Source organism: Xenopus tropicalis, chromosome 4, assembly GCF_000004195.4.
Source record: "Xenopus tropicalis strain Nigerian chromosome 4, UCB_Xtro_10.0, whole genome shotgun sequence".
Classification (NCBI taxonomy): domain Eukaryota; kingdom Metazoa; phylum Chordata; class Amphibia; order Anura; family Pipidae; genus Xenopus; species Xenopus tropicalis.
In genome coordinates, this window is record NC_030680.2 from 123,102,334 (window position 1) to 123,127,887 (window position 25,554).

Sequence of the window (25,554 nt, forward strand, 5' to 3'; positions counted from 1 at the left end):
AATGAATGAGGCTGAGGGGGAGAATGTGAGTGGGGAATGACGCAGCAAGTGGGGAGACATCACTGCCATTAACTCTTACACTTTATATATTTCCATACTCAGTAATAGAAAAATACAAACCCACAACTGTATAGGGAGGAATATTCCTCACTTTCAAGAAGACAAACTTAGCAAGAAGAAGGTATTTGTGCAAGTAAGAGTTATAAGTATATATTTATCTCCAGTGAAATTAAATTGGCATGCTGATGATTTCTGTCCCTGAAAGAGTTAAAACCCCATCTTTCCCCTTTTTCTGCCTCCTTCTCCCTCTCCCTCCTTTTTTCATTCTCACTTTTATCCTCTGTCCATTCCTCTCTACCCCTATGTATTTATAGATCTCTCTCTCCCTCACTCCCACTCACTCCCCCTCTCTCCACCTTCCCAGTCCCTGATTGGTTTGCAACCTGTGTGCCACTGACAGGCAAATCTGTGATACAGAGATATAGAGAAAGACAGAAGAGAATGGGGATAGGGGAAAGGAGACTAAAGGCAAGCATAGGAGTTCTAAAGAATGAGCAGTAGAGCGGCAGCTGCTGAGAGAAGAGATTACCTTTAGCCATGAGACTGAGCCAACTAGGGAATGTCCAGAAGCACCTGTGCCTTCCTACCTGTGAGCTGTGAGTCAGGGCAGTACTGACATGTATGTGCTGGCACACCTGTACATGAGCAGGTATGTATCTCCCACACAATCCATAGGGAAAAGCCTGCACTGTTACCCTATTAGCAACTCAGTTAGAAACTCACCTGTACTTGTGATATCCGCTTGCACTGGCACACAGGGAGGCAGACAGAGAGAGGCAGACGCTGCTGGTTTATGTCTGGCACAGTGTATCGGGGCTCTGTGGCAGTCTGTGTGCCAGCAGGAGTCTCTGCCAGTCTGTGGCACTTACTGTACCTGCATCAGTGTGTCTGTAGTGTATTTATATGTACTCCCCTCTTTCTTTTTGTTCCCTGTTATACATGTGTGTGTAACCTTGTCTCAGGTGTGCATGAAGCTGCATGGCAGGTATCTATGATACAGAAATTCATTATCCAGAAAGCTCCAATATACAGGAATGCCATTTCTTATACTGTCCTGTTTAAACAAATTTTGGGCTGATTTGCTTCTTTTCTGTAATAATACAGGTATAGGACCTGTTATCCAGAATGACCAGAATCTGGAGCTTTCTGGATATAGGGTCTTTCCTTTTTTTGGATTTCTATACCTTAGGTCTACTAAAAAATAATTTTAACATTAAATAAACCCAATAGGATTGTTTTGCCTCCAATAAGGATTAATTAGATTTTAGCTGGGATCAAGTACAAGGAACTGATTTATTATAGAGAAAAAGGTAATATTTAAAAAAAAAAAAAAAAATTGATTAAAATGGAGTTTATGGGAGATAATTTGGAGATTTCTGGTTAACAGGTTTCCATATAACAGATCCCATACATTTAAATCAGTACCTTCTGGTACTAAGATAGCAAGTTGGTGGCAAAATGATCAGAATATTTTGTTTTTATTTTAAAATGTTCTTTCTGAGTAGCCATATGGCATTGTGCTCTTACAGGATAATATAGGTCCCAAGCACTCTAGGTAATAGAACCCATACCTGTATATAATATATATAAATATATTATTCTCATGCCTGTTCTGTTTGTTTGGGACACAGTATTTCATGAAATGTAGCACCACATAATGAAAAGTAGAAAATAGTACAGCTGGATTTCTGCAGCTTTTTATCTCTGCGTGGCTCTGGCCATTGTATACTGTATACACCTGTCTTTATGTTTGATAGTTCTCTCAGGCGCATTACAGTGAGTGGGTGCCTTCATGTATTCCTTTATCCAGATTACTCAGGATCTGGGGTTTTCCAGATAAGGGGTCTTTCTGTAATTTGGATTTCCATACCTTAAATAAATACTAAAATAATTTAAACATTAATTAAACCCAATAGGATTGTTTCGCGACCAGTAAGAATTAATTATATCTTAGTTGGGATCAAGTACAAGGTACTGTTTTATTATTACAGGTAAAAAGGAAATCATTTTAAAAAATTGGAATTATTTGATAAAATTGAGCCTATGGGAGATGGCATTCCCATAATTTAGAACTTTTTGGATAATGGGTTTCCAGATAACAGATCATATATCTGTATGTATATATATATATATATGGCTTACCCATAAGTATACCTAGATGCTGCACCTACTTGTGCTCAGGCTACACTGTTGTGCCAGTGGCATGTACCTTGGCATATCTGGTGCAAAACACAGGGCACTCCCATTTGCAAGCTGAACTTATAGAAATGTGCTATTGTGCCTAGTAAGTAGCACAAAAGTGAGTGCCTTGTTTTTTTGCTACTTGACAAGTTCAAATTGATGCCCATGTTCTGTACCATTGGCTGCCATTTACATAAAAGGTGCAACAAATGCCCTCAATAGTGTGTTCTTCACCACCTGGCACAAACTTGTGTGCCTCCAGCATAAAGGGCAATTCTTTATGGCGGTATGTGCCAGGTGCACTTGTGCTGGAATTCTGGGTAGTAATGGGCATAATTTATACGTTTTTTTTGTTTGTAGTTTCCATAAAGCTGGAAGAGGTGTGTGTGTGTCTAAGCCAAATTTTCTGCCCAGGGTCACACACATAGTGGGCCCCAAAAAGCAGTGTTGGAAACAAAGAATGTGTGGAAAAGTTTATACCACATTAGATCTGCATGCCTTAACAGTGCAGAGCACAGAGCTGCTCCCACACAGTAAGTTAGGCTGAAAAAGGACACACGGCCAAGTTGGACCATAATGCCTATATATAACCTGCCTAACTGCTAATTGATCCAAAGGAAGGCAAAAAACCCCATCTGACACCTCTCTAATTTGCTGCAGAGGAAGAAAAAATCCTTCCTGACTTCAAGATGGCAATCGGACCAGTCCCTGGATCAACTTGTACTAAGAGCTAGTGATGAGCGAATCTGTCCTGTTTCACCTCGCCATAAAATTTGCGAAATGGCAAAAAATAAGCGAAACACATTTGTGGCGCAACTTTTTTTGTCGCCTGTGTCAATTTGCAGTGACCGCAACTTCTTTTTTTTTTTGACATGCAACAAATTTTTTTGTGCCAAATTTTCACTGAAGTTATGCAAAACAATGCGCCAATGGCGAAATGCGGAAATACACTACAAATCCATGCCTGGTGAAAAAATTCACTCATCACTACTAAGAGCTATTGCCCATAACCCTGTATTCCCTCACTTGCTAAAAAGTCATCCAACCCCTTCCTGAATCTATCTGCTGGACTGCACCAGTAAGGCTAATGGCTTTGGAAGGGGAGAGATGGTGCCCATAGTAGCAGTTGGGATAATAGCCTCTGGGAAGGGACTGTGGCTGTGGGATAGCAGGTATAGTAGGGAGAGATGGTGCCTATAGTAGCAGTTGGGATAATAGCCTCTGGGAAGGGACTGTGGCTGTGGGATAGCAGGTATAGTAGGGAGAGATGGTGCCTATAGTAGCAGTTGGGATAATAGCCTCTGGGAAGGGACTGGGGCTGTGGGATAGCAGGTATAGTAGGGGGAGATGGTGCCTATAGTAGCAGTGGGATAATAGCCTCTGGGAAGGGACTGGGGCTGTGGGATAGCAGGTATAGTAGGGAGAGATGGTGCCTATAGTAGCAGTTGGGATAATAGCCTCTGGGAAGGGACTGGGGCTGTGGGATAGCAGGTATAGTAGGGAGAGATGGTGCCTATAGTAGCAGTGGGGGGATAATAGCCTCTGGGAAGGGACTGTGGCTGTGGGATAGCAGGTATAGTAGGGAGAGATGGTGCCCATAGTAGCAGTTGGGATAATAGCCTCTGGGAAGGGACTGTGGCTGTGGGATAGCAGGTATAGTAGGGAGAGATGGTGCCTATAGTAGCAGTGGGGGGATAATAGCCTCTGGGAAGGGACTGTGGCTGTGGGATAGCAGGTATAGTAGGGAGAGATGGTGCCTATAGTAACAGTGGGATAATAGCCTCTAAGAAGGGACTGTGGCTATGGCATAGCAGGTATAGTAGGGAGAGATGGTGCCTATAGTAGCAGTGGGATAATAGCCTCTGGGAAGGGACTGTGGCTGTGGGATAGCAGGTATAGTAGGGAGAGATGATGCCTATAGTAACAGTGGGATAATAGCCTCTGGGAAAGGACTGGGGCTGTGGGATAGCAGGAATAGTAGGGAGAGATGGTGCCTATAGTAGCAGTGAGATAATAGCCTCTGGGAAGGGACTGGGGTTGTGGGATAGCAGGTATAGTAGGGAGAGATGGTGCCTATAGTAGCAGTGGGATAATAGCCTCTGGGAAAGGACTGGGGCTGTGGGATAGCAGGAATAGTAGGGAGAGATGGTGCCTATAGTAGCAGTGGGATAATAGCCTCTGGGAAGGGACTGTGGCTGTGGGATAGCAGGTATAGTAGGGAGAGATGGTGCCTATAGTAGCAGTGGGATAATAGCCTCTAGGAAGGGACTGGGGTTGTGGGATAGCAGGAATAGTAGGGAGAGATGGTGCCTATAGTAGCAGTGGGGGGATAATAGCCTCTGGGAAGGGACTGTGGCTGTGGGATAGCAGGTATAGTAGGGAGAGATGGTGCCTATAGTAGAAGTGGGGGGATAATAGCCTCTGGGAAGGGACTGGGGCTGTGGGATAGCAGGTATAGTAGGGAGATATGGTGCCTATAGTAACAGTGGGGGATAATAACCTCTGGGAAGGGACTGGGGCTGTGGGATAGCAGGTATAGTAGGGAGAGATGGTGCCTATAGAAGCAGTGGGGGGATAATAGCCTCTGGGAAGGGACTGTGGCTGTGGGATAGCAGGTATAGTAGGGAGAGATGGTGCCTATAGAAGCAGTGGGGGGATAATAGCCTCTGGGAAGGGACTGGGGCTGTGGGATAGCAGGTATTGTAGGGAGAGATGGTGCCTATAGTAGCAGTGGGATAATAGCCTCTGGGAAGGGACTGTGGCTGTGGGATAGCAGGTATTGTAGGGAGAGATGGTGCCTATAGTAGCAGTGGGATAATAGCCTCTGGGAAGGGACTGTGGCTGTGGGATAGCAGGTATAGTAGGGAGAGATGGTGCCTATAGTAGAAGTGGGGGGATAATAGCCTCTGGGAAGGGACTGGGGCTGTGGGATAGCAGGTATAGTAGGGAGAGATGGTGCCTATAGTAACAGTGGGGGATAATAACCTCTGGGAAGGGACTGGGGCTGTGGGATAGCAGGTATAGTAGGGAGAGATGGTGCCTATAGAAGCAGTGGGGGGATAATAGCCTCTGGGAAGGGACTGTGGCTGTGGGATAGCAGGTATTGTAGGGAGAGATGGTGCCTATAGTAGCAGTGGGATAATAGCCTCTGGGAAGGGACTGTGGCTGTGGGATAGCAGGTATTGTAGGGAGAGATGGTGCCTATAGTAGCAGTGGGATAATAGCCTCTGGGAAGGGACTGTGGCTGTGGGATAGCAGGTATAGTAGGGAGAGATGGTGCCTATAGTAGCAGTGGGGGGATAATAGCCTCTGGGAAAGGACTGGGGCTGTGGGATAGCAGGTATAGTAGGGAGAGATGGTGCCTATAGTAACAGTGGGGGGATAATAGCCTCTGGGAAGGGACTGGGGCTGTGGGATAGCAGGTATAGTAGGGAGAGATGGTGCCTATAGTAGCAGTGGGGGGATAATAGCCTCTGAGAAGGGACTGTGGCTGTGGGATAGCAGGGAGAGATGGTGCCTATAATAACACCTCAGGGTGCAGACACAGCTAATAGGGTGGGAAACGTGGCATCACCCTATGGGTTTGTTTAGTAAAACTTTGACTGCATTAGTGAGTCAAAGTCCCTTAGAATAAGTGAATCTTTTTCCCTGTAGTAATACATATACATACTTATGTGTTATTCTGCACCTGTTTGAAATTCTTTCTGCCCAGTTTCTGTTATTTCTCCTGTTACCGTTTCTTTCTATATAATTATGCATGGTGCGTGTATGAATGCATATCTGCTATCCATCTGCCCAGCATAGCAAGGTTAGAGATAAGTAAACATTAGTTATTTACCAGTCACATGGTACAGGGGATGCCAGAACCAATGTTAGCAAACTGATAAAGAACAAAACAAAAGAAAACATTAACTAAAAGCATTGTTTCTCTATTCCCCCATTACCTCCCCTGGTTGAAAGCTGATCCCTTCCTGCAAGCAGTATCCATATTCTAAACCATGCATTTGTATTAACAAATATCTTTCATTATGTATATTTAATATTTGTCCCGGAGCGCAGCACGTAACTCATTTTCTAGTAATTTATGGCCTCGCAGCTCCAACACCAAAGGTCTTGTATGAAAAAACATCTCATATAGGAGGTATTCCTCAAATGCAATTATTCACAAGGCCCGAGTCCAACAAAGGCATCACTATAGTAACCGCTAATACCCAAGAGGACGGCCATATTTGCAGAGTTAAATATTAGCCCATTGAACTGTCAAATGTCACTCGTTTTTTAACTCCTTCTAAAACCCTGTGTGACCCGTAGAGGAGGTTATCTTTGTAATCAGCAAGATGATCAGTCTAATGCCAGCTAAGCCAAATTGGATTGTATATTATTATTATTATTTGGAATATGTGGAATGATGATGGATAGGAATGAGCAGCATATCAGTCACAGTAATGTAGCAACATATTCAGCCCCAGTTAAAATCTAATTCATCAAACATATTTAGATCATATATGTTTAATATCTTTCTTGTGCACCCTGGCTTATAAAAATATATATCTGGGGGTAGAAGAGTAAGGCCAATTTTTTTGGATACATGGACAACTACATTTCTGGGGATGAGGCAGCTACGGTTACACATTTGGTACTGGGAGGGGAGGTAGCCCTTGTGAAATCATTAGTAGTGTTCAGAAAGGGCTCACTGCCATAACCTATAGGGGTTGTCAAGCAACTTACATCCCATTTGATTGATGTCCATTCGTGGCAATTGAGGGTTCATCAACAGAAGTCACCGTTGGAGTTGCAGGCTATTGGCTGCCACAGGGGACCTGGAGCTATATTATAGTTTCATAGCTTTCACAACCAATGTAAATTCAAGCAACATGGATGACCTGAAGGAATCTTGAGGAATCTTATTTAATTTCCTGTTCTGCCACACTAATGATTCTGGAAGACCGATGTGGCAAGGGCAGGTTTTTCTGAGGTGTGATATCAGCATTGCTTTTGATGTTCATATTTTCATTTTAATTACAGATTTTCCTTAACTAGCACTCTCACATCCCTCTGGATATTGCACAAATGACCATGCTGATGCTGAGCCTTTTTAAAATGTATGGGCTCTATAGGGGTCCCAGAACCGTTGAATTCCACTATATGATACTTCTTGCCACAGCATAGCATAACTGATCTCTGATTAGCCTGTGGCAGGCCAGTACTTATCTGCCAGGAAAAAATGTCTACTAATGCAGAATTAATGGTAGCCATGCTGTGTTTGCTACAGGTAAAGCCATCACCATACAATGTGTATATACAGCCTGGCCAGACCTGTAAGTGAGTCACTGACTGTAACAAACATACAGACAAAATGCAAAAGATGATGGAAAGGGTTTATATTACAGGTATGGGATCCCTTATCCGGAAACCCATTATCCAGAAAGCTCTGATTTATGGAAAGGCCATCGCCCATAGACTCCATTTTAATCAAGTAATTAAGAATTTTAAAACTGAATTCCTTTTTCTCTGTAATAATAAAACAGCACCTTGTACTTGATCCCAACTAAGATATAATTAATCCTTATTGGAGGCAAAACAATCCTATTGGGTTTAATTAATGTTTTATTAATTTTTTAGTAGACTTAAGGTATGGAGATCCAAAATACGGAAAGACCCCTTATCCGGCATACCATTGGTCCCAAGCATTCCGGATAACAGGTCCTATACCTGTACTTTTAAGACAATCTTAAAAATTAAAAATCGTAAAAAAAAAAATATTCAAACATCAATCTTTATGCTAAATTTTGAGATGTTTAAAAAGACTCTCCTTGGTGTGAGTGGGCAGTAGGAGCTCTGGGTAGAAGCCCATACAGTGTTACTAGTGAAGTTGCTTAGCAACTGTTTAAGTATAGATGCAATGTACATACAAGCCACTAGATTTACAGTAACTCTAAAAAGATTATAGGGTTCATTTACTAACAAGTGGGGCAAGGTACAAAGCGCAACAATCAGGTAAAAGCTGCCGTGGATTTGTAATTTGCACCCTGCCCCCCTATCAGTGCCTTTGGCTGCTTTTGCTTGCTCTTACATTCCATAATGCAGAATACTGAACCCTGTATTCATGAGGGGTAGGTGAGGCAAGCTCAGCCCCAACCCAGCCACTTTGGTTGCCACCTGGTCCAGTGTTTTATAAAAATATAGGAAAACTGGTATTTTTTCCCAGAAATGTCCTTCCCTATAAAATTAGCCAAAGTAAGTTCACAAATATCCCCTGACATCAGTGGTACAGAAAATTCAATTTAGTGCCCCAAAACATTGGTAATTTGACTTATATTACCAAGGATATATTGAAATTGCTCATTAAAGGGGAACTCCACCCAAACACAACTTGAGCTTTTTGAAAAGTAAGCATAATTTCAACCCACTTTTAATGTAACAATTACAAATTAATCTGGCTGACTACTTTGAGGCAAAAAAAATAAATAATAATAATGTAACAGTAGTCGACTGTCCTCCGCCTGCCTTCAGCCTGCATCCTCCAAATCCCACAATACCCTGCACACGTGGTTTCAGTAAGGAAAGACACATCACAGTGCAATGCATTGTGGGTTATGTAGTTTCTGCATGCTGTCTGTAAACTGCGAAGAATTTGTTATAATTTTTAACATCAGTGTTTTAGTCCCTCCTCCCCTGACAGGATTTCAAATGATGCAGAAAGAGACAAACTGTTTTGCTTTTTGAATTAACACATTACAGTGATAGGTATATTAGTGGTTGCTGTGCTGTGTAGGGCTCTTTAACAAATTTAGGTTTGGAAGCCAGAGTCCCCCATTAATTAGCACTTTACTGGTCCCTCTATATTCCTGGCCCCCTGCAATCCCAGGGTGTGCTTCCTCTGTAGTTACACCTCTTCCTGCCACATTTGAGGGGATGTAGCTCTTAGTGGTCTATCTCAATATTAAAAACCCCAACCAAGGTAATTAGATTATATAAACAATATTTTGTAAGACATGAAAAGAGTGTAATTATAGTTTCCTGTTAATTGTTTTCCGTCTGTCCTCTATAAATACAGCCACCCATCCCTATTGGAAATAAGTAAGTCAATATTTTATCTGCTGTAAATCATTTCATGAATAATTATCTTGAATACACAAATCAAGGAAATACCTGCTATAAAGACCAGCGTGTGCCATGGGAATGACGTTTAAGGAGATAATAGGGTTGTTAGAGCAGACTGTGGTGTTTGTGGGGTTGTGAAATATGGCAGCACGATCTTCATGCAATGTTCAAATTCTAAACCTGTATGAAGCTGCTGTGATTTAGCTACGCAGGCCATACAGGTACCAATAATATTATATAAACTTCATTTTGTGTGATTAATTGCATGTATATTGTGCATGGGAGCCAGCCACTCTCAGCACACTACACTGCAGGATAGGAACCAATCAGCAGCTAGGCTGACCTGATAGGGAACTGAAGCCTGTCTGTGCTTGTGTGAGTGCAGGGCTGTGATTGGCTCTCCCCCTCCTGCTGTGCTTCTGGCAGGGACTGTTAGGACACGCCCACCCTTCATTTGAAACGGGGACAGAGAACTGATAGGATCTATAGGGAGCTCCAATAAAGGGGCCATTTTTACAGATAGGATTAATGTTTAGCCCAAAGTGAAACCAGCGCCATATTTGATTCATAATTGCCTACAAAATTAGGGGTTTTCCCCATTTATCCAATATTTCTCCTTTAAACATTAATTGAACCCAATGGGATTGTTTTGCTTCCAAATAATTATGGTCAACAATTCCTACAGTGTAACAGCATGTTTTTGCTTGCTTCTCAACTTTAGTGGCATATTTTAGCTTTTTTTGCCTTTTTTCTTATCAGAAATTCTGGCTGAAGGTAGTTCATAGGGCTTTGTTACTCTAGCAACCAGAAACTATTCAGAAATCAACATGGACGACAAATAGGTAAAGGTCTGAATAGAAAGGTACAATTAAACTGACCCACGTTTTTGTTTTTTTTTGTTGCCAGGGTCATTGTCTCCAATTACTAGACCTGTTTGGTTAGGATAGGATTTAAATACCCTAACAACATCAAACCTAAACCTAAAATTAGTGCATTTTAGGGTGATAATTCTATTGCTAAATTCCCATACAGCCTTTATCCATTCCCTAGTCTACACAACATACTTGTAATGGTAAATAATACATGGAGCAAAAGAAATGGACCCAGAAGCCCCCACAGCCCCTCAGTTAGATGTCACATGACCGCACAGGCTGAAGGGCATACAGTATTTACTAGCACAGTATTGGTTTAATGCATATAATTAATTGCAATGCATGCTCTATTGTATCTATAACTGGTACAAAAAATGTCAGAATCACATTCATTATAAACCAATAGGTAATTTCCTATGTCCGTGGGCAAGCCCTTTGTGGATACTGTTATTTTAGGTCCCCTTAACATTCATTAACCCAGCAGAATATGACAACTGTGCTTCAGAAATGTACAGAAATGTACAGTATTGAGGATGGTTTGAATGTATATAAATAAATCCCCCTCAACTGCCAACATATAGTTCTGCTGCAGCAGAATATACTGTATACCTGTATTTATCTATAGGTTCTATTATTTAGAAATATAACAATGCCATTCTCAATAGTGTCCAATTTTAACCAACAGTTGTTTTATTGACTGATCAATTTTGACTGATTTACTTTTTATCTGTAATAATGAGTCACATAATTGTACTTATAACCAAACTAATTGTAATTGTATCCAAACTACATATATCCATTTAGATAGCAAAGCGATCCTATTGTATACATCTCAGGTCCCAGACATTATATATATATATTTTATATGTTTTATATTGTTTTATTATTAAAGGGTAAAAAGGTCACTTTTTTAAATTAATTTATTATAATGGAGTCTGTGGGAGATGACCTTCCTGTAATTCAGAACTTTCTAGATAATGGGTTTCCGGATAATGGATCCTATACCTGTATGCTTATATTGGGGGAGATGTTCCAGAATAAAACATGAATCTGATTCAGATATATATTTCAAACTGCATACAGTCCAATGAACAAAATGCGAGGGAAAGAGCGAAAGTGCCAACAAGAGATTCCATGCATATAAATATAGACTTTTTCACTTTGCCCTCAGGAGTCTCTGGGTTAATTCCTCACTTAGTGGAAATATTCTTGAGACTTCTAAGAGCTTGTTGTTGATAACTGGCGCCTCTGTGCATTTTCACCTCTCAGCAGCAAAATACAAGAGAGTATAGTGCTGCCTGTGTACTAATCACAAATGGCTATTTGGTTATGATCAGCTAGAAAGCTAGATAATCTAGATGATTTTTATGTAGTTGTTTATTTATTGTTGTGATTTTGAACAGTTTGCCTCTCTGCACTGTCTCTCTCCTATATGTATTTTAACTGCTATCTGGATGCCACAATCACTTGCCCTAGTAACCATAAAGCTGTATTATTATAATACACTTATTTCTCTGTTCAGACCCTCTATATTCATCTTCCAGTCATATTATCCAAACCATTGTTCAGTATATCTCACACAGTATAGCAGGTTACAGAGAGACCCCTTGCACACCGTTGCTTAAAAACTTTATTTAATCCATGGGAATGGAGAGCAGTTCATTTTACTATCAAAGAAATAGGGATTGCAGTCTCTAATATCAATGTCAGTGGTAACCACACCTTTCAACATTACCTTTTTATATAGTTCAGAGGTGTAGTTTGGCTGAAATCTCTGAAACCCCACATCTAGTGTTTTTTTTGCAGCATTCCCATTAAATGAAGCTAATTTTAGCCAATTCTAAGGCTAATTCCACTGATGTCCCCCACATCAGAAGAATTAGCCTGATAATGAGCTAACATTAGCAGATATTTCAGTAAATGATGAAGAACAGGGCTGGAATTAGGGGTAGGCAGAAGAGGCTCATGCTTAGGGTGCAGTGGAGGAGGGGGGTTCTGGCACGTACCTCTTGTGTCTGCCTTCCAACCCTTTCGCAGCATCTCACCAGCTCCAGCGGAGGCGACAAGCTGCACATCTTGCCTTGGGCACATTCAAGCCAAGGCCCAGCCCTGATGAAGAATATGACTTACTGTCAAAAATAGACCTTATATATGTGTGTATATGTCTGTATATATACTTGTGCATACGTTATAGGCAGACAGCAATGTATGCCTCGGTTGAGAGCTATACTGAATTTGGCAGAACTAGTTGAGCTAGACAGTTGACCTTAAAAGTTCTCATATATAAGTGATTATCTAAACAAATATAAAAACATGGAACAAGCTGAAATCATGTTGCCTGGCAATCTAGTTAATTGAATGCAGGCTTTGTGAATTTTTTCATAAGACCTGTAACACAAAAAATGATTATTTTTCTGAACTGAAATACCAGCCATTTCTATTCAGTACATCTTTCATTTGTTGTATTAACAGCTTCAATGTCATGGGTTCCTTGTTTTCAGTGGAGCTTTAGGGCAATTTCACCCAAAAAATCACTTGCCATTGCATAACATTAGGATGGCCACAAGTAAAACATATTACTCATGGCAATCCAGCTTAATCACAGGAAAATGCTTGCATGTTTACATCATATACAAATACATATAGACAGCTTTCCATTTCTGTTGGTGGCACTTCAGGCTATCCAAACATGCTATGAATGCCATATTTGCAGATCTAATGTAATCAGTTATATGCTCCATGTGTAATCATGTTTAATACTTATTAGATGTGTCATTTAAATACTTTGCATTTTTTTTTTAGCAACTGCCAAACTCCTACAACCTAATTGTAGAAAGATGTTATATGTGAAAATCCTTAGCATATACTATAGAATATAGCTAGACAATTGTTTTCCTTCTTTTATGGCTTCATGTGTTTGTGTGCGCATCAGCCATGTCAGCCTGTGTTGGTTTTTCCAAGCTTGATGGTGTGGAAGAAAGCGAGCTCCCACCATTGGGCACAGTTTGCTGCTGCTCTCATACAGATGCAGAATAACATCTTGTACTTAGATACAGCTCTTTGATCCAATGATCTGATGTACCTTTTTGGTGCCTAAAAATAGATTCTAGGGCTCATTTACGTCTGCAAGTTCAGTGAGCAAAATGCAATCTCAGGCATAAATGCCATTTGTCTTCCCCGCAGTAGAGCATTTTTCCCAGAATTCCAGCATCATTGTGGTCACAAATGAACATAGTGCCTGGCACAATTGCGCTCGATTCACCACAATTAATGCATTTGCCCTCGCATTTCATCTCAAATCTAACTCCAGGGTTCTGCTGTGTCAATAGGAGCAGAAACGCTTGATTTGGAATGGAAGGCAGGAAGAGCTAAGTGGTGCCGAGTGCAACTGTTGAGAAGTGCAGAGTGCATTTAGATGCAAGTACCTTGGGGTTTAACGTACAACTCTCTACTGAGAAAAGTGCAGGAGCGCAACTGACTTTGTGGTTTTGTCTCTATAATACTTAATACTTTGGTTCACTTATTGATATGTGGTTCTTATCCCTCACCCATTGGTCTATCTTTTTAGTTACTCTTTAACTTCTCTAGTTGTCTTTGTATTTCATATGGTCTCTCTTTACCTGCATTTTTGTATATTTATATTCTTAATCACAGTAAACTGTACATTGTCTTAAACTTGATTACATCTTTCAATTATAAACCACTTTCTCCTGAACATTATTACTAGGTAGAAGACCGAGTGGTTACAGCTAAAGCAGGTAGCACACCAGGTAGCTAAAGGGCCAGTAATACCAAAAGATGTTCCAAAATGTCCCACACCTATCTACAAAACACCCAGAATGCTGTTCCAATTTTATCATTTCTATCATCTAAATTCCACTTATTTAAAAGATTATCAACTGCCACTTTGTATGACTTTTGGCCCCAACTCATGAATATACAATATCTAAAGCTCAGCTGGAAACAACAGCAGTCAAACTGAATATGTCTGTCATTATGGCATCATTTACATGAAAATAAGAAAAGTAATTATTGCCCAGTGTCCCTTGTGAGTTATTTTCAGTTTTTCATGTTATTGGTCCTGTCTGATAGGACCTAGGTGCAAAAGGTACTAAACCCAAATACAAAGAAGATTAATGGACCTATATGTACAGTTTTAGGGTTTCTTTCTACTGCAAATAAAAAATAAAAGTCTTGAATTCAAAAAATGGCTTGAATTTGCTTAGGACAACTCCCACTGACTTCTACATTGACTCTCAAGCTGTTTGATGCCAACGTTTTTCATTCTGGTTTTTTAAAAAAAAAATTGTGCTTAATAAATACTAAACATTTGAGTTTTTAAAAATATAATTCACAATATCTGGAATGCTTGGGACCTGGAGTTTTCTGGATAAGTTTTCTGTAATTTGGATCCCCCATTCCTTAGGTCTGTTTAAAATTTAAACATTAATAAACCCAATAGGATTGTTTTGGCACTAATATGGATTCATGCAGCGTGGTTATAATGAAGTACAAGGTACTGATGCCCTTTCAGGATTTGGAGCTTTCTGGATAATATATTTAAGTATAAGGCATCCTATACTTGTACTAAAATCCCATCATACAGGGGGGCCTTCTCTGTGGGAGCTGGAGAACCTTCACATCCAGCCTCTCCAAGGTGCCACAATGCTGCTTCACTAGATGACAATCTAACAACAGACGGCAAAAATACTTGGGAGGGGTGCATACAGCGACCCAATTTCCAGCTGCATTGCTCGACCCAGAGGTGGTTTTTAGCCAGTCACATGCTTTAATAATTTGTATCAGCTTTACAGAAAAATGTATTTTCCCCTAAAATAGATCAACTGTTCTAGCTTATTAAAATGGCGTGTCTGCTAGTTGTTGTGTTCAGAAGGCATTTCAGGTAACATTAATGAAAGGGAGTTCTGACAGTTCATTAATTGCAGTACGTCTTCCCAACCTGGCCTGCGGCCATTTCTATCTCTAGACGGTAATGAAACAGTGGCAAATTCTGATTTGTATTGCAGAATTGTAAATAATATCTGTGCGAAGCCTGGCACAATAATGGCTCTGCTTTATTTTAATCAGTTATAGCTTTTTTGTTACAGTGAACTGGATTGAATTGCATGCAATTATAGAGTGATCTTCATTAAAATTACAGAAAAAGGCTTTGTTCTACAAAATGTTCCTCCTTTTCATTTCACTTTGAGAAAAGGGGCTGTGAAATCCATTATAGAGTTTGCTGTATATCATTTATGGATTTATGCAGTTACTAGAGGCATGCTGAAAGTGATTATTGTGGGTGTATTACATGCATGAAAAGAAGCATGCTTTCTTCTATATGTTCTCTTAAATATGGATCATAGCAAAGTCGCTCATCATTTGTATGTGAATCCAGAATCATGTGGCATTACCCTACTTCAGTGATCCCCAACCAGTGGCTCCTGAGTAACATGTAGCTCCCCAGCCCCTTGGATGTTGCTCCCAGTGGCCTCAAAGCAGGTTTTCATTTTTGAATTTCTGACTTGAAGACAAGATTTGGAGACATAAAGACCATGTGTACTGTCCATCAGAGCCTCATCATTGGGCTATCAAATAACCAATCACAGCCCTTACTGGTCATCCCCTAGGATTTTTTTATGCTTGAGATATATTTTATTGCTATTTTTTTGGGGGGGGGTGAGTCTCATTGGATTCATTTCTTTTGAGAATTGGGGTAATTGAACTAATTTCTTTTGAGAAATGAGGTACATTTTTTTATGAAATTGTGGCAAAAAGGTGAATGCCTATAAAGGCTGTCTGGAGAATACACAAAATAATAGAGGAGCCACAAGGGCCCAGAAGTGACTGCAGTCTTGTCTGTGAAGTCAGTCCGGCAGCCTTTCTACCACCCTAAACATTAACCCCTTCTTAACTGCCACCCCCTGTCCCTTTAGCCCACCCAGGAAAGGCCACAGCTTTTATTTACAAGCAAGAAAACACATTAAACAGTTAAACAATAATAGTTGTGAAAAAAAATAATACATCCAAACTTTAGGATGCTTTTCTACCTGTCATGTCACCACCATCTGCAACAGCATCAGATGTGCAAGGGAGAACCATAATAGATCCCTTCTGGTACCCTTTGCCCAAGGAGACCATACATCACAAATATCCCAATTACAAATCAAACTGGGGCATAGGCCTCTCAACCCAAGGCAAATATGACTCCAAACTGTGAAAATTAAAAGAACCCAAAACAAACCTCCACTCGCCAGAGCCAACTTAGAAGGTGGGTGGGTGGTATGCTGTTCATAGTTCTGACCGGAACAAGACAGAGGCCCCTCTCTCTCCCTGGACTAATTTGTCCCCCCCAATAATCCCCAGCCTCCTGACTTTCCTCTGAGCCAGCACCTCAGTGCCTTTACCTGCTGCAGCCCCAACTGGCTGTTTCATTTACCCCTTCCTTGTCTGATTTCCCTAACCAACCCAGTTTGCCTACCCATTTCCTTGCCCAGTCAAGGCTCCTTCCCACCTAGCTCCGCTCCCAATTGGAGCCCCATCCTTAAAAATCTATTTTTAGAGAAAACTCTCTTTAGTGATGAAGGGTCCTTGGGCATGTTGAGTTTGTCTCATTTTTATATTAAAAAGAAAAAGCCGAACCATGGCTCCCTGCCCTTCAGTTTATGGTGAAATGCAACTACCCACATCACTAAAAGATTATTAAATCTGGAACAAGCTTTGCATTCATTATATTGGTCAACTATACCTGCAATCCCAGTGGTGTAACTAGAGACCTATGGGCCATGAGGCAAATTTCGGCCCTCCAGAGTCCCCATACAGTTTGTTAGAAAATGCTTCTACGTGCCGCAGTACTGTTGATGTCAGTGGGCCTTCCTGGATAGTCAGAGGATAGTCAAGAAAAATGCTCTTTTCCTAAAAGTTAAGGGAGGCCCTAAATGACTTACACCACTTGTTGCTGTTGTCGGTAGATTGGCTTTGTTTGTTCCAGGTCTAGTATCCCAACGCAAACAGTCAGCTGACTGGCTGATATAACAGAACAGTTTAAAACGCTGCCCTCCTATGTTTATGAGAATTCTAGTCCTCGGGGATGTCCAAACTCTGGCCCTTCGGCTATTGTTGTAGGGTCAATAGTTAGAGTTCCTATTATATACATAAACTTCATTTCCCAGGGCTTGCTCCTCTAAAACTCAGTCCCTAGCCACATTGCTCCTTAACTGCAATATACTTTAGAAGTTCCTAACACAAGGCTGCAGAATTCCATTATAATACAATGAAAGAAAGCATGTCATTCACTATACATTTGCTAGCTATTAGATATATATATATCATGGCAATATTTTATTGCTGGTTTTATTCTGTCCATGTAAAACATGCTCATTTATTTAGACATTCAGATATAAAATGTATTATGTTCTATTTCTGTCTCTGTAAGTGACACATCTGTGCAAACCATTATTATGTGCGGGGCCATTCTTCCAGCACATGTACAGGAGGCCATTCATAGTGATTATTGCCTTTTCTATTGCTTCTAGCGCAAGGCAGGAGATTACAGTTGTAAAGATGTTTTCAAAGCAGATAATTGCAGCAGTCAAAAGCGCAGGTTTTTCTTTAACCATTCAGAAAAATATTAGCAAATATTTCTGACAAATATAATTACCTGAAAGCTTCCTGTTTGACACTTTTCATTGTTAAGAGTAATTAATCAGAAATTAAACTATCTCTCCTTTTATCAGTTATATTAGAAAGGTAAATGGAGTCTCAATTATCTGTATTAAAAAATAGAGCATTACTTTAACATATTGTAGTATTACTGTTTTTTTACCCTATCCTCCTGCATTTGGATGACACCGACGAGAATGATATTTGCATTCAGGGTCCTTCATCAATAGATATTTTTGTGTCCATATTAGAATTATAAGGGATCAGTAATATATATATATATATAAAAATCTAGTGAATATTGGTGCACACCAGGAATCTTTTAAAACATAACTCTTATTATAATAAATACATTACACGACAGGCCAACGTTTCAGTCTGTATCTGAGACCTTTATCAAGACCATATATATATACAGTGGCTTGCAAAAGTATTCGGCCCCCTTGAACTTTTCCACGTTTTGTCACATTACAGCCGCAAACATGAATTAATTTTATTGGAATTCCACGTGAAAGACCAATACAAAGTGGTGTACACGTGAGAAGTGGAAGGAAAATCATACATGATTCCAAACATTTTTTACAAATAAATAACTGCAAAGTGGGGTGTGCGTAATTATTCAGCCCCCTAAATCAATACTTTGTGGAACCACCTTTTGCTGCAATTACAGCTGCCAGTCTTTTAGGGTATGTCTCTACCAGCTTTGCACATCTACAGACTGAAATCCTTGCCTATTCTTCTTTGCAAAACAGCTCCAGCTCAGTCAGATTAGATGGACAGCGTTTGTGAACAGCAGTTTTCAGATCTTGCCACAGATTCTCAATTGGATTTAGATCTGGACTGTGACTGGGCCATTCTAACACATGGATATGTTTTGTTTTAAACCATTCCATTGTTGCCCTGGCTTTATGTTTAGGGTTGTTGTCCTGCTGGAAGGTGAACCTCCGCCCCAGTCTCAAGTCTTTTGCAGACTCCAAGAGGTTTTCTTCCAAGATTGCCCTGTATTTGGCTCCATCCATCTTCCCATCAACTCTGAGCAGCTTCCCTGTCCCTGCTGAAGAGAAGCACCCCCAGAGCATGATGCTGCCACCACCATATGTGACAGTGGGGATGGTGTGTTCAGAGTGATGTGCAGTGTTAGTTTTCTGCCACACATAGCGTTTTGCATTTTGGCCAAAAAGTTCCATTTTGGTCTCATCTGACCAGAGCACCTTTTTCCACATGTTTGCTGTGTCCCCCACATGGCTTGTAGCAAACTGCAAACGGGACTTCTTATGGTTTTCTGTTAACAATGGCTTTCTTCTTGCCACTCTTCCATAAAGGCCAACTTTGTGCAGTGCACGACTAATAGTTGTCCTATGGACAGATTCCCCCACCTGAGCTGTAGATCTCTGCAGCTCCTCCAGAGTCACCATGGGCCTCTTGGCTGCATTTCTGATCAGCGCTCTCCTTGTTCGGCCTGTGAGTTTAGGTGGACGGCCTTGTCTTGGTAGGTTTACAGTTGTGCCATACTCCTTCCATTTCTGAATGATCGCTTGAACAGTGCTCCGTGGGATGTTCAAGGCTTTGGAAATCTTTTTGTAGCCTAAGCCTGCTTTAAATTTCTCAATAACTTTATCCCTGACCTGTCTGGTGTGTTCTTTGGACTTCATGGTGTTGTTGCTCCCAATATTCTCTTAGACAACCTCTGAGGCCGTCACAGAGCAGCTGTATTTGTACTGACATTAGATTACACACAGGTGCACTCTATTTAGTCATTAGCCCTCATCAGGCAATGTCTATGGGCAACTGACTGCACTCAGACCAAAGGGGGCTGAATAATTACGCACACCCCACTTTGCAGTTATTTATTTGTAAAAAATGTTTGGAATCATGTATGATTTTCCTTCCACTTCTCACGTGTACACCACTTTTTATTGGTCTTTCACGTGGAATTCCAATAAAATTGATTCATGTTTGTGGCTGTAATGTGACAAAATGTGGAAAAGTTCAAGGGGGCCGAATACTTTCGCAAGCCACTGTATATATATTACATTGCCATTTCTAGTTGATTTATTTTTTTATTTGTATTTTTTAGCACTAAAAGAAAAAAAAAGTTGCGACCTTTCCTAGATTTATTAGGCAATAAAACTGACATTTGTGAATCTGGAAATACTCCATCTAAAACTTGTCAGAATCATGTAGTCAATGGCAGATGTCCCCCACTTACAACTGGATCTTTCTTCATCGATCCTTTAGAGGTTTTTGGATTTTTGTAGGTGGCTTTTTTTTCAAAAAAGTTGCATCTTTTGTGATTTTTCCACAACTTTTTCCCCACACGTCTTTTTTCAGTGCAGATTTCAGTTCAGGTTTTTTGAAAAATGCCAGACATTCCTGGATATGAGTTTATTCTAATTTTTTAGTAAATGTTTGTAGAGCACATTTATGACTAGGTACAGCTGGAGAAGCACTATGGGCAATAAAGAATTTCTTCTGCCAGTCTTGTAGCTGTGCTCTGTGACCTGCTTTGGTCATGAAAATCTCTTGGTTTTAAATCTCAAAAATCTGAATCATGGCACAGAATGCATCACTGTCAGGCACAAAGGGGAAATATACCTTTTTGACATAAGCACATTCAGAAATGGGAATAAACACTATATAAGCTTCCAGATATACATATAAATGTATCTTGCCATATCTGATTCCAGAGATTAAAAAGAAACCATTATACTCATACAAACTATTTCCCCACCCCCTTTAGGCTCACAGTGTCATTCAAGCCCACCCTCACCTTGTTCCATTGTGATGTAATGAATTATGCAACTAGATGTCCTTCTGATTTCTGCTTTCTATAGTGAGCGGTGCAGAGGGAATTCAGATCCCAGTATCTATCACTTCAAAATAGAACAAGGTCAGGGATTGCATGACACTGTGAGCCTAAGAGGAGTTGGGGAAATAGTTTGTACAGCTCAAGGATAGATTACCATGGTTTCCTTGCAAGCTGGGAAATCAGGTATGTCTGTGTAAAGAAAAAACATCTATTCATGTTGTAAGATCAGAGAATGTTATGCACTTTTTTACTTAAATCCAATTAAATGAGCTGATGTAAAAAAGAGGGGTATATTTTCTCTTTATCTCTTACCAAAAGCAGGATTCCCGACCTTCTTGTAGCCCCAGCACATCCTAATAATGTTTAGACTATGAGCATTAGAGGAGAATACCATTTGATCTCTGCCCATCAAAAAAATCAAATAGGGCACAGTGCAAATTTGCAAGTGTGCCTCCACCAGCTACAAATAAATTTTGTTTGGAACAAAATATTTCATTTTATATTAGAATGGCTCCCGGTCTATAGTTATAGCTGTAGAGATCCATGAATGAAAATTGACCACTGTTTACCTCCCTGTACAAGAACTCACAAACTAGTGTATCCAGGTAACCAGGGTAACAGTACATTATATTTAGCCAATTTAGAATATCATTAAACTTTACCCAAGGGTAAGATGATTTAATTTAGGTATAAGAGCAGTAGATTGTTTTGCTTTTGGTAATGGCTGTATATTTTGAACGTTGGCTAGATATTGTTGTATTTTATTTCTTTCTTTACAGAAATGACGCTACTACAGACATACAATAGCTGAAAAGAATAACAGTAAGACCCTCCAGAGAGTAAGAGACATCTAAAAAGAAACCCGCAGCCATCACAGTGATATTTTCTGAGAAAAAAGACATTTTAACAAGAATGGAGCCTACTATTTAATAACAAAACACGGAGAGGGGAAGAATAAGAGGAAACAAAACCAATTGTCTGTCGCTGACAGTACATGACTGGCCTGCCCATCTCCTGCAGCCATCATTTGAAATCAAGGATCAGTCCTTTCCCAAAGATACTGTGTTCTGTTTTATGAAGATACACGCCACAAAAACAAAAGGCTGATACCAGAGAATCTTTACTTACAGACACAGATTTGTGTAGAGTGCAATATCTTACAAAATGTAAAGCCTAAAGCTAAAATCAGATGAATCCACATCTAAAATAAGGCAGAATGAAATTTGCAAGTCAAAACAAATCTTCAGAGAAATAGTTCCGGAAATCAAGAGGCAAAGTTAATTGTTTGCTTTACTCCAATAATGACACCAACCTTTCCAACTACCCTTCTTGAGAGCTCCTACATTGAGTTCAATGCAACCCTTAATACCAATATTTCATTTAATCAGAATGGGACTTCTCCAGGACTCCTTATTCCTCTTGTGTATTTAGTTGTGTGTGCTGTAGGGTTGTGGGGAAATACATTGGTTATATACTTGGCATGGCGCAGTCCTGCTGGCCAGAACTCAGTGACTGCCCTCTATATCCTTAATCTGGCACTGGCTGATGACCTTTTCATGCTGGGTCTTCCCTTTCTCGCAGCCCAGAATGCTCTATCCTACTGGCCCTTTGGCTCACCTGCATGCCGTCTGGTAATGACACTAGATGCAGTCAACCAGTTTACCAGTATCTTTTGCTTGACTGTTCTAAGTTTTGATAGATATTTAGCTGTAGTGCGTCCAATTCAGTCAGCCAAGTGGAGAAAACCTAAGGTGGCAAAATGTGTCAATGTGACCGTATGGATCCTATCATTTTTGGTTGTGCTCCCTGTTGTCTTCTTTTCTGGTGTGCCAGGGGATACTGGGACTTGTCATATAGCGTGGCCGGAGCCAGCACAAATGTGGAGAACTGGTTTTATTCTGTACACTGCTGCCCTTGGCTTCTTTTGCCCTCTACTTGTAATCTGCATTTGCCACTTGCTAATAGTGGCCCAAGTAAGGTCTTCTGGGAAACGTGTTAGAGTAGCCCCAAATCGTAGACAGGGGCCTGAACGAAAGGTAACCAAGATGGTGGCACTGACAGTCACTGCATTTGTCCTATGCTGGTTTCCCTTTTATGCACTGAACATTATCAATCTTTTGTGGCCCCTGCCAGAAAGCCCTAAGCTCTATGGGCTATACTCATTCGTAGTAGCCCTTTCTTATGCAAACAGCTGCCTCAATCCAATTATTTATGCTCTCCTAGCTCGTCCCTTCCAGCGAGGCTTACGAAGAGTCCTCTGTAGGACCTCTGTCCGTGTAGCTGATGGAACATTGAAAAGAGGAGATGATGAGGTGCAAGAAGAACTTAGCAGGGTTAATGGTATATCCCAAGAAGGGAGAAGTGTCAGAACAGACGGCGGAGAAGGAAATAGTATAAAATCTGGAAGTCAGAATCGTGTTCAACAAGACGTTGGTACATCTGCACAAAAATCTCTGCCAGAGGATCTGGGGGCATGCGAGAAAGAAAGTATGCTAAGAATTAGTTATTTGTGACACCAAGAGAAAATTGTAATATTTAAAGTAACACTGGAATCTAAATTCTGTAATTTGCTTGTTAAATCATCAAGGATCTCAGTGACCCATCATGACAGAAACAATTACTTTCTTCTACTCATACTGTTTCTTTAATGTTACTATTTTGCGCTTATTAGCTTTATATAACAACATACCATACTGGTCCATGGTTATCATAGCTTTGGTATATAAACAGTCTAAACCCAACAGGGAACAATGTAACAATGAAGAAAATGGAGACTGATCAACCCTGTGCGATAATAACTGGGAAATGCTAATAAGCAAGCTCTGCAGGTCAGAGCCAAATAACTGCTACCCAAAGTGCTGCATTGGGACAATTATATGGGAATTTACAGAATGGGAATTATCAAACCATTTCACAATGAAAAAATGCCATATGGTTCTGTATAATAGTATTGGTTTCTTTCACATTTTCATTATAAGGTAATAACCTAACATATGGAAATTGGTTCCTTTATACACAGCGCACTCACCCATGCAATGTTCTACAAACACTCAAACAGAATATTGTGTATGTCTGCTTTGGTTTTGTTTCTCATTCTCAAACAAATGTAATGGTCAAATAAATATACGTTGAGAATCACTCTTCATGTAGAGGATCTTCAATATTCAGTGCTGTTAATTCTATACACAACATCATTTCCTTCCATTATATTGTCCCTCCTCTTCTGTTGCTAACCCATACAGTGGGTGCATGTGCAAAGCCCCTTGAAAAGGCGTGACGCCAACTAGTTCACCTCTGAAGTGGGTAATATCTCTACCACTGCTATTTCACTGTGACCTTCAGAAGGTCTCTTATCTTGTTGTGTTCTGCAAACTAGCTTTGACATTGTAGGTCTGGACAAAGAATGTATTGTGTATGTATGAATCAGCTCTGCATTAGTTACTCTTTAAACACATTCTTATATGTGAGCTTTGGGAGTCACTAAATAGAAAACATCTAAAATGAAATGACATAAATGTATAACATTTTTGATTCATGGTTGCCATAGTTTTTTTCTTCGTCAAACTATCCCTTAGTTTTCCTATACAAAAGACTCTAACTCAGGAGAATGGTCTAGAAAATGTGACCTAAAGGTAGTGTCAGATAGTTAACAGAGTTTGAAAAACTCTCTTGTGCCTTATGAAGCTTTTAGGAACAATGACACACAAAGAAGCATCAGAGGAAGCATTTGGGAATGTTTAGGTCTATGTAATTAGGCTCACAGCCTGGATATACTGATATGCTTCATAGTTACAGTGTATGCAATCACATTACACATCTCTAGTGACAATCTGTGTTTAGCCCAGAACCTACTCACATCTAACTGCAATAGTCATGCAGTCACCCCATGTGGCCCCTGCTGAATTGCCAATTAGATAACTGGGCAAGGCATAACAGTGAGTGCTACTTGAAATACCTGCTTGTTGTGCAGCTCAAATAAACATTTCAATGATAGCTAACAAATTCCTGGGACAATGACCCCATTTGCCTTTAAAGAGATAACTATCTGCAATAATAGTTTTAGGAATGTATTTGTGTAGAATGACATGCAAAGGCTACAAAGAGTAATTAGGATTACAGGTGGATCTGTATGAATACCAGGTAGCTAAAGATTCATGCCACCTCATTCCATGTTTTTTCATTTTAAAAGGTCACTAAAAAACCTACAATATACCTAAATAACCCCAATACAGCTTACATAAGGTAGCTCTTAAAGAACTAAACCCTAAAACTAATATGGCTATAAACACCTTATTTTTTATACTGACCCTAACGCACCAGCCTAAATGTCCAGTATCTCTCATTAATGATCCAAGGAGCACACCATGTTAGGAATTTCAGTGATACTGCACATATCACATATAGCACATATCATTACAAATTATAAAGTAGAAAATGAGGTTCACATATCATAGATAAGCTGATGCCACAGAGCTAAATATTAAATTCAGATGCTAACTGTGCTAGTTTCTGAGCTGCCTTGCACTGAGAATCTCAATTAATTACTAATCAGTTTTGTATTGTGACTTATTTATATTTATATATTATAAATAAACTGTATATTGTGAGTCGGTCCATAAGCTTAGGGAACAGCAGCGCAGATCATATGCAGGGAATTAGCAGAAAAGAAAATGGAGCATTTGTGAAAGCACAGATACTTATTGCTCTGGTTGCCTTGGACTGATAAAGACCCCAAAACATGATGTGCAGCATATTTACCCTACTTCTTAGTTATGCTTTAGTTCTCCTTTACGGAACCATCAAGCAGCAATTTTGCTCAGATAATCAGAGATAAGAATAAATCACTTGGTGATGATAAATAGCACT

The 25,554-nt window shown here is 40.1% G+C and overlaps 1 protein-coding gene across 1 annotated transcript; it reads left to right on the forward strand.

The window, feature by feature from the left end:
• Positions 1–474: 474 nt before the first annotated feature.
• Positions 475–23,826, forward strand: sstr3 (somatostatin receptor 3). The gene is made up of 2 exons (XM_004913888.3): positions 475–709; positions 21,468–23,826. The coding sequence occupies exon 2, from the start codon at positions 21,990–21,992 to the stop codon at positions 23,199–23,201; it is 1,212 nt and encodes a 403-aa protein (XP_004913945.1). The 5' UTR covers positions 475–709; positions 21,468–21,989; the 3' UTR covers positions 23,202–23,826.
• The last annotated feature ends 1,728 nt before the right edge of the window (positions 23,827–25,554 follow it).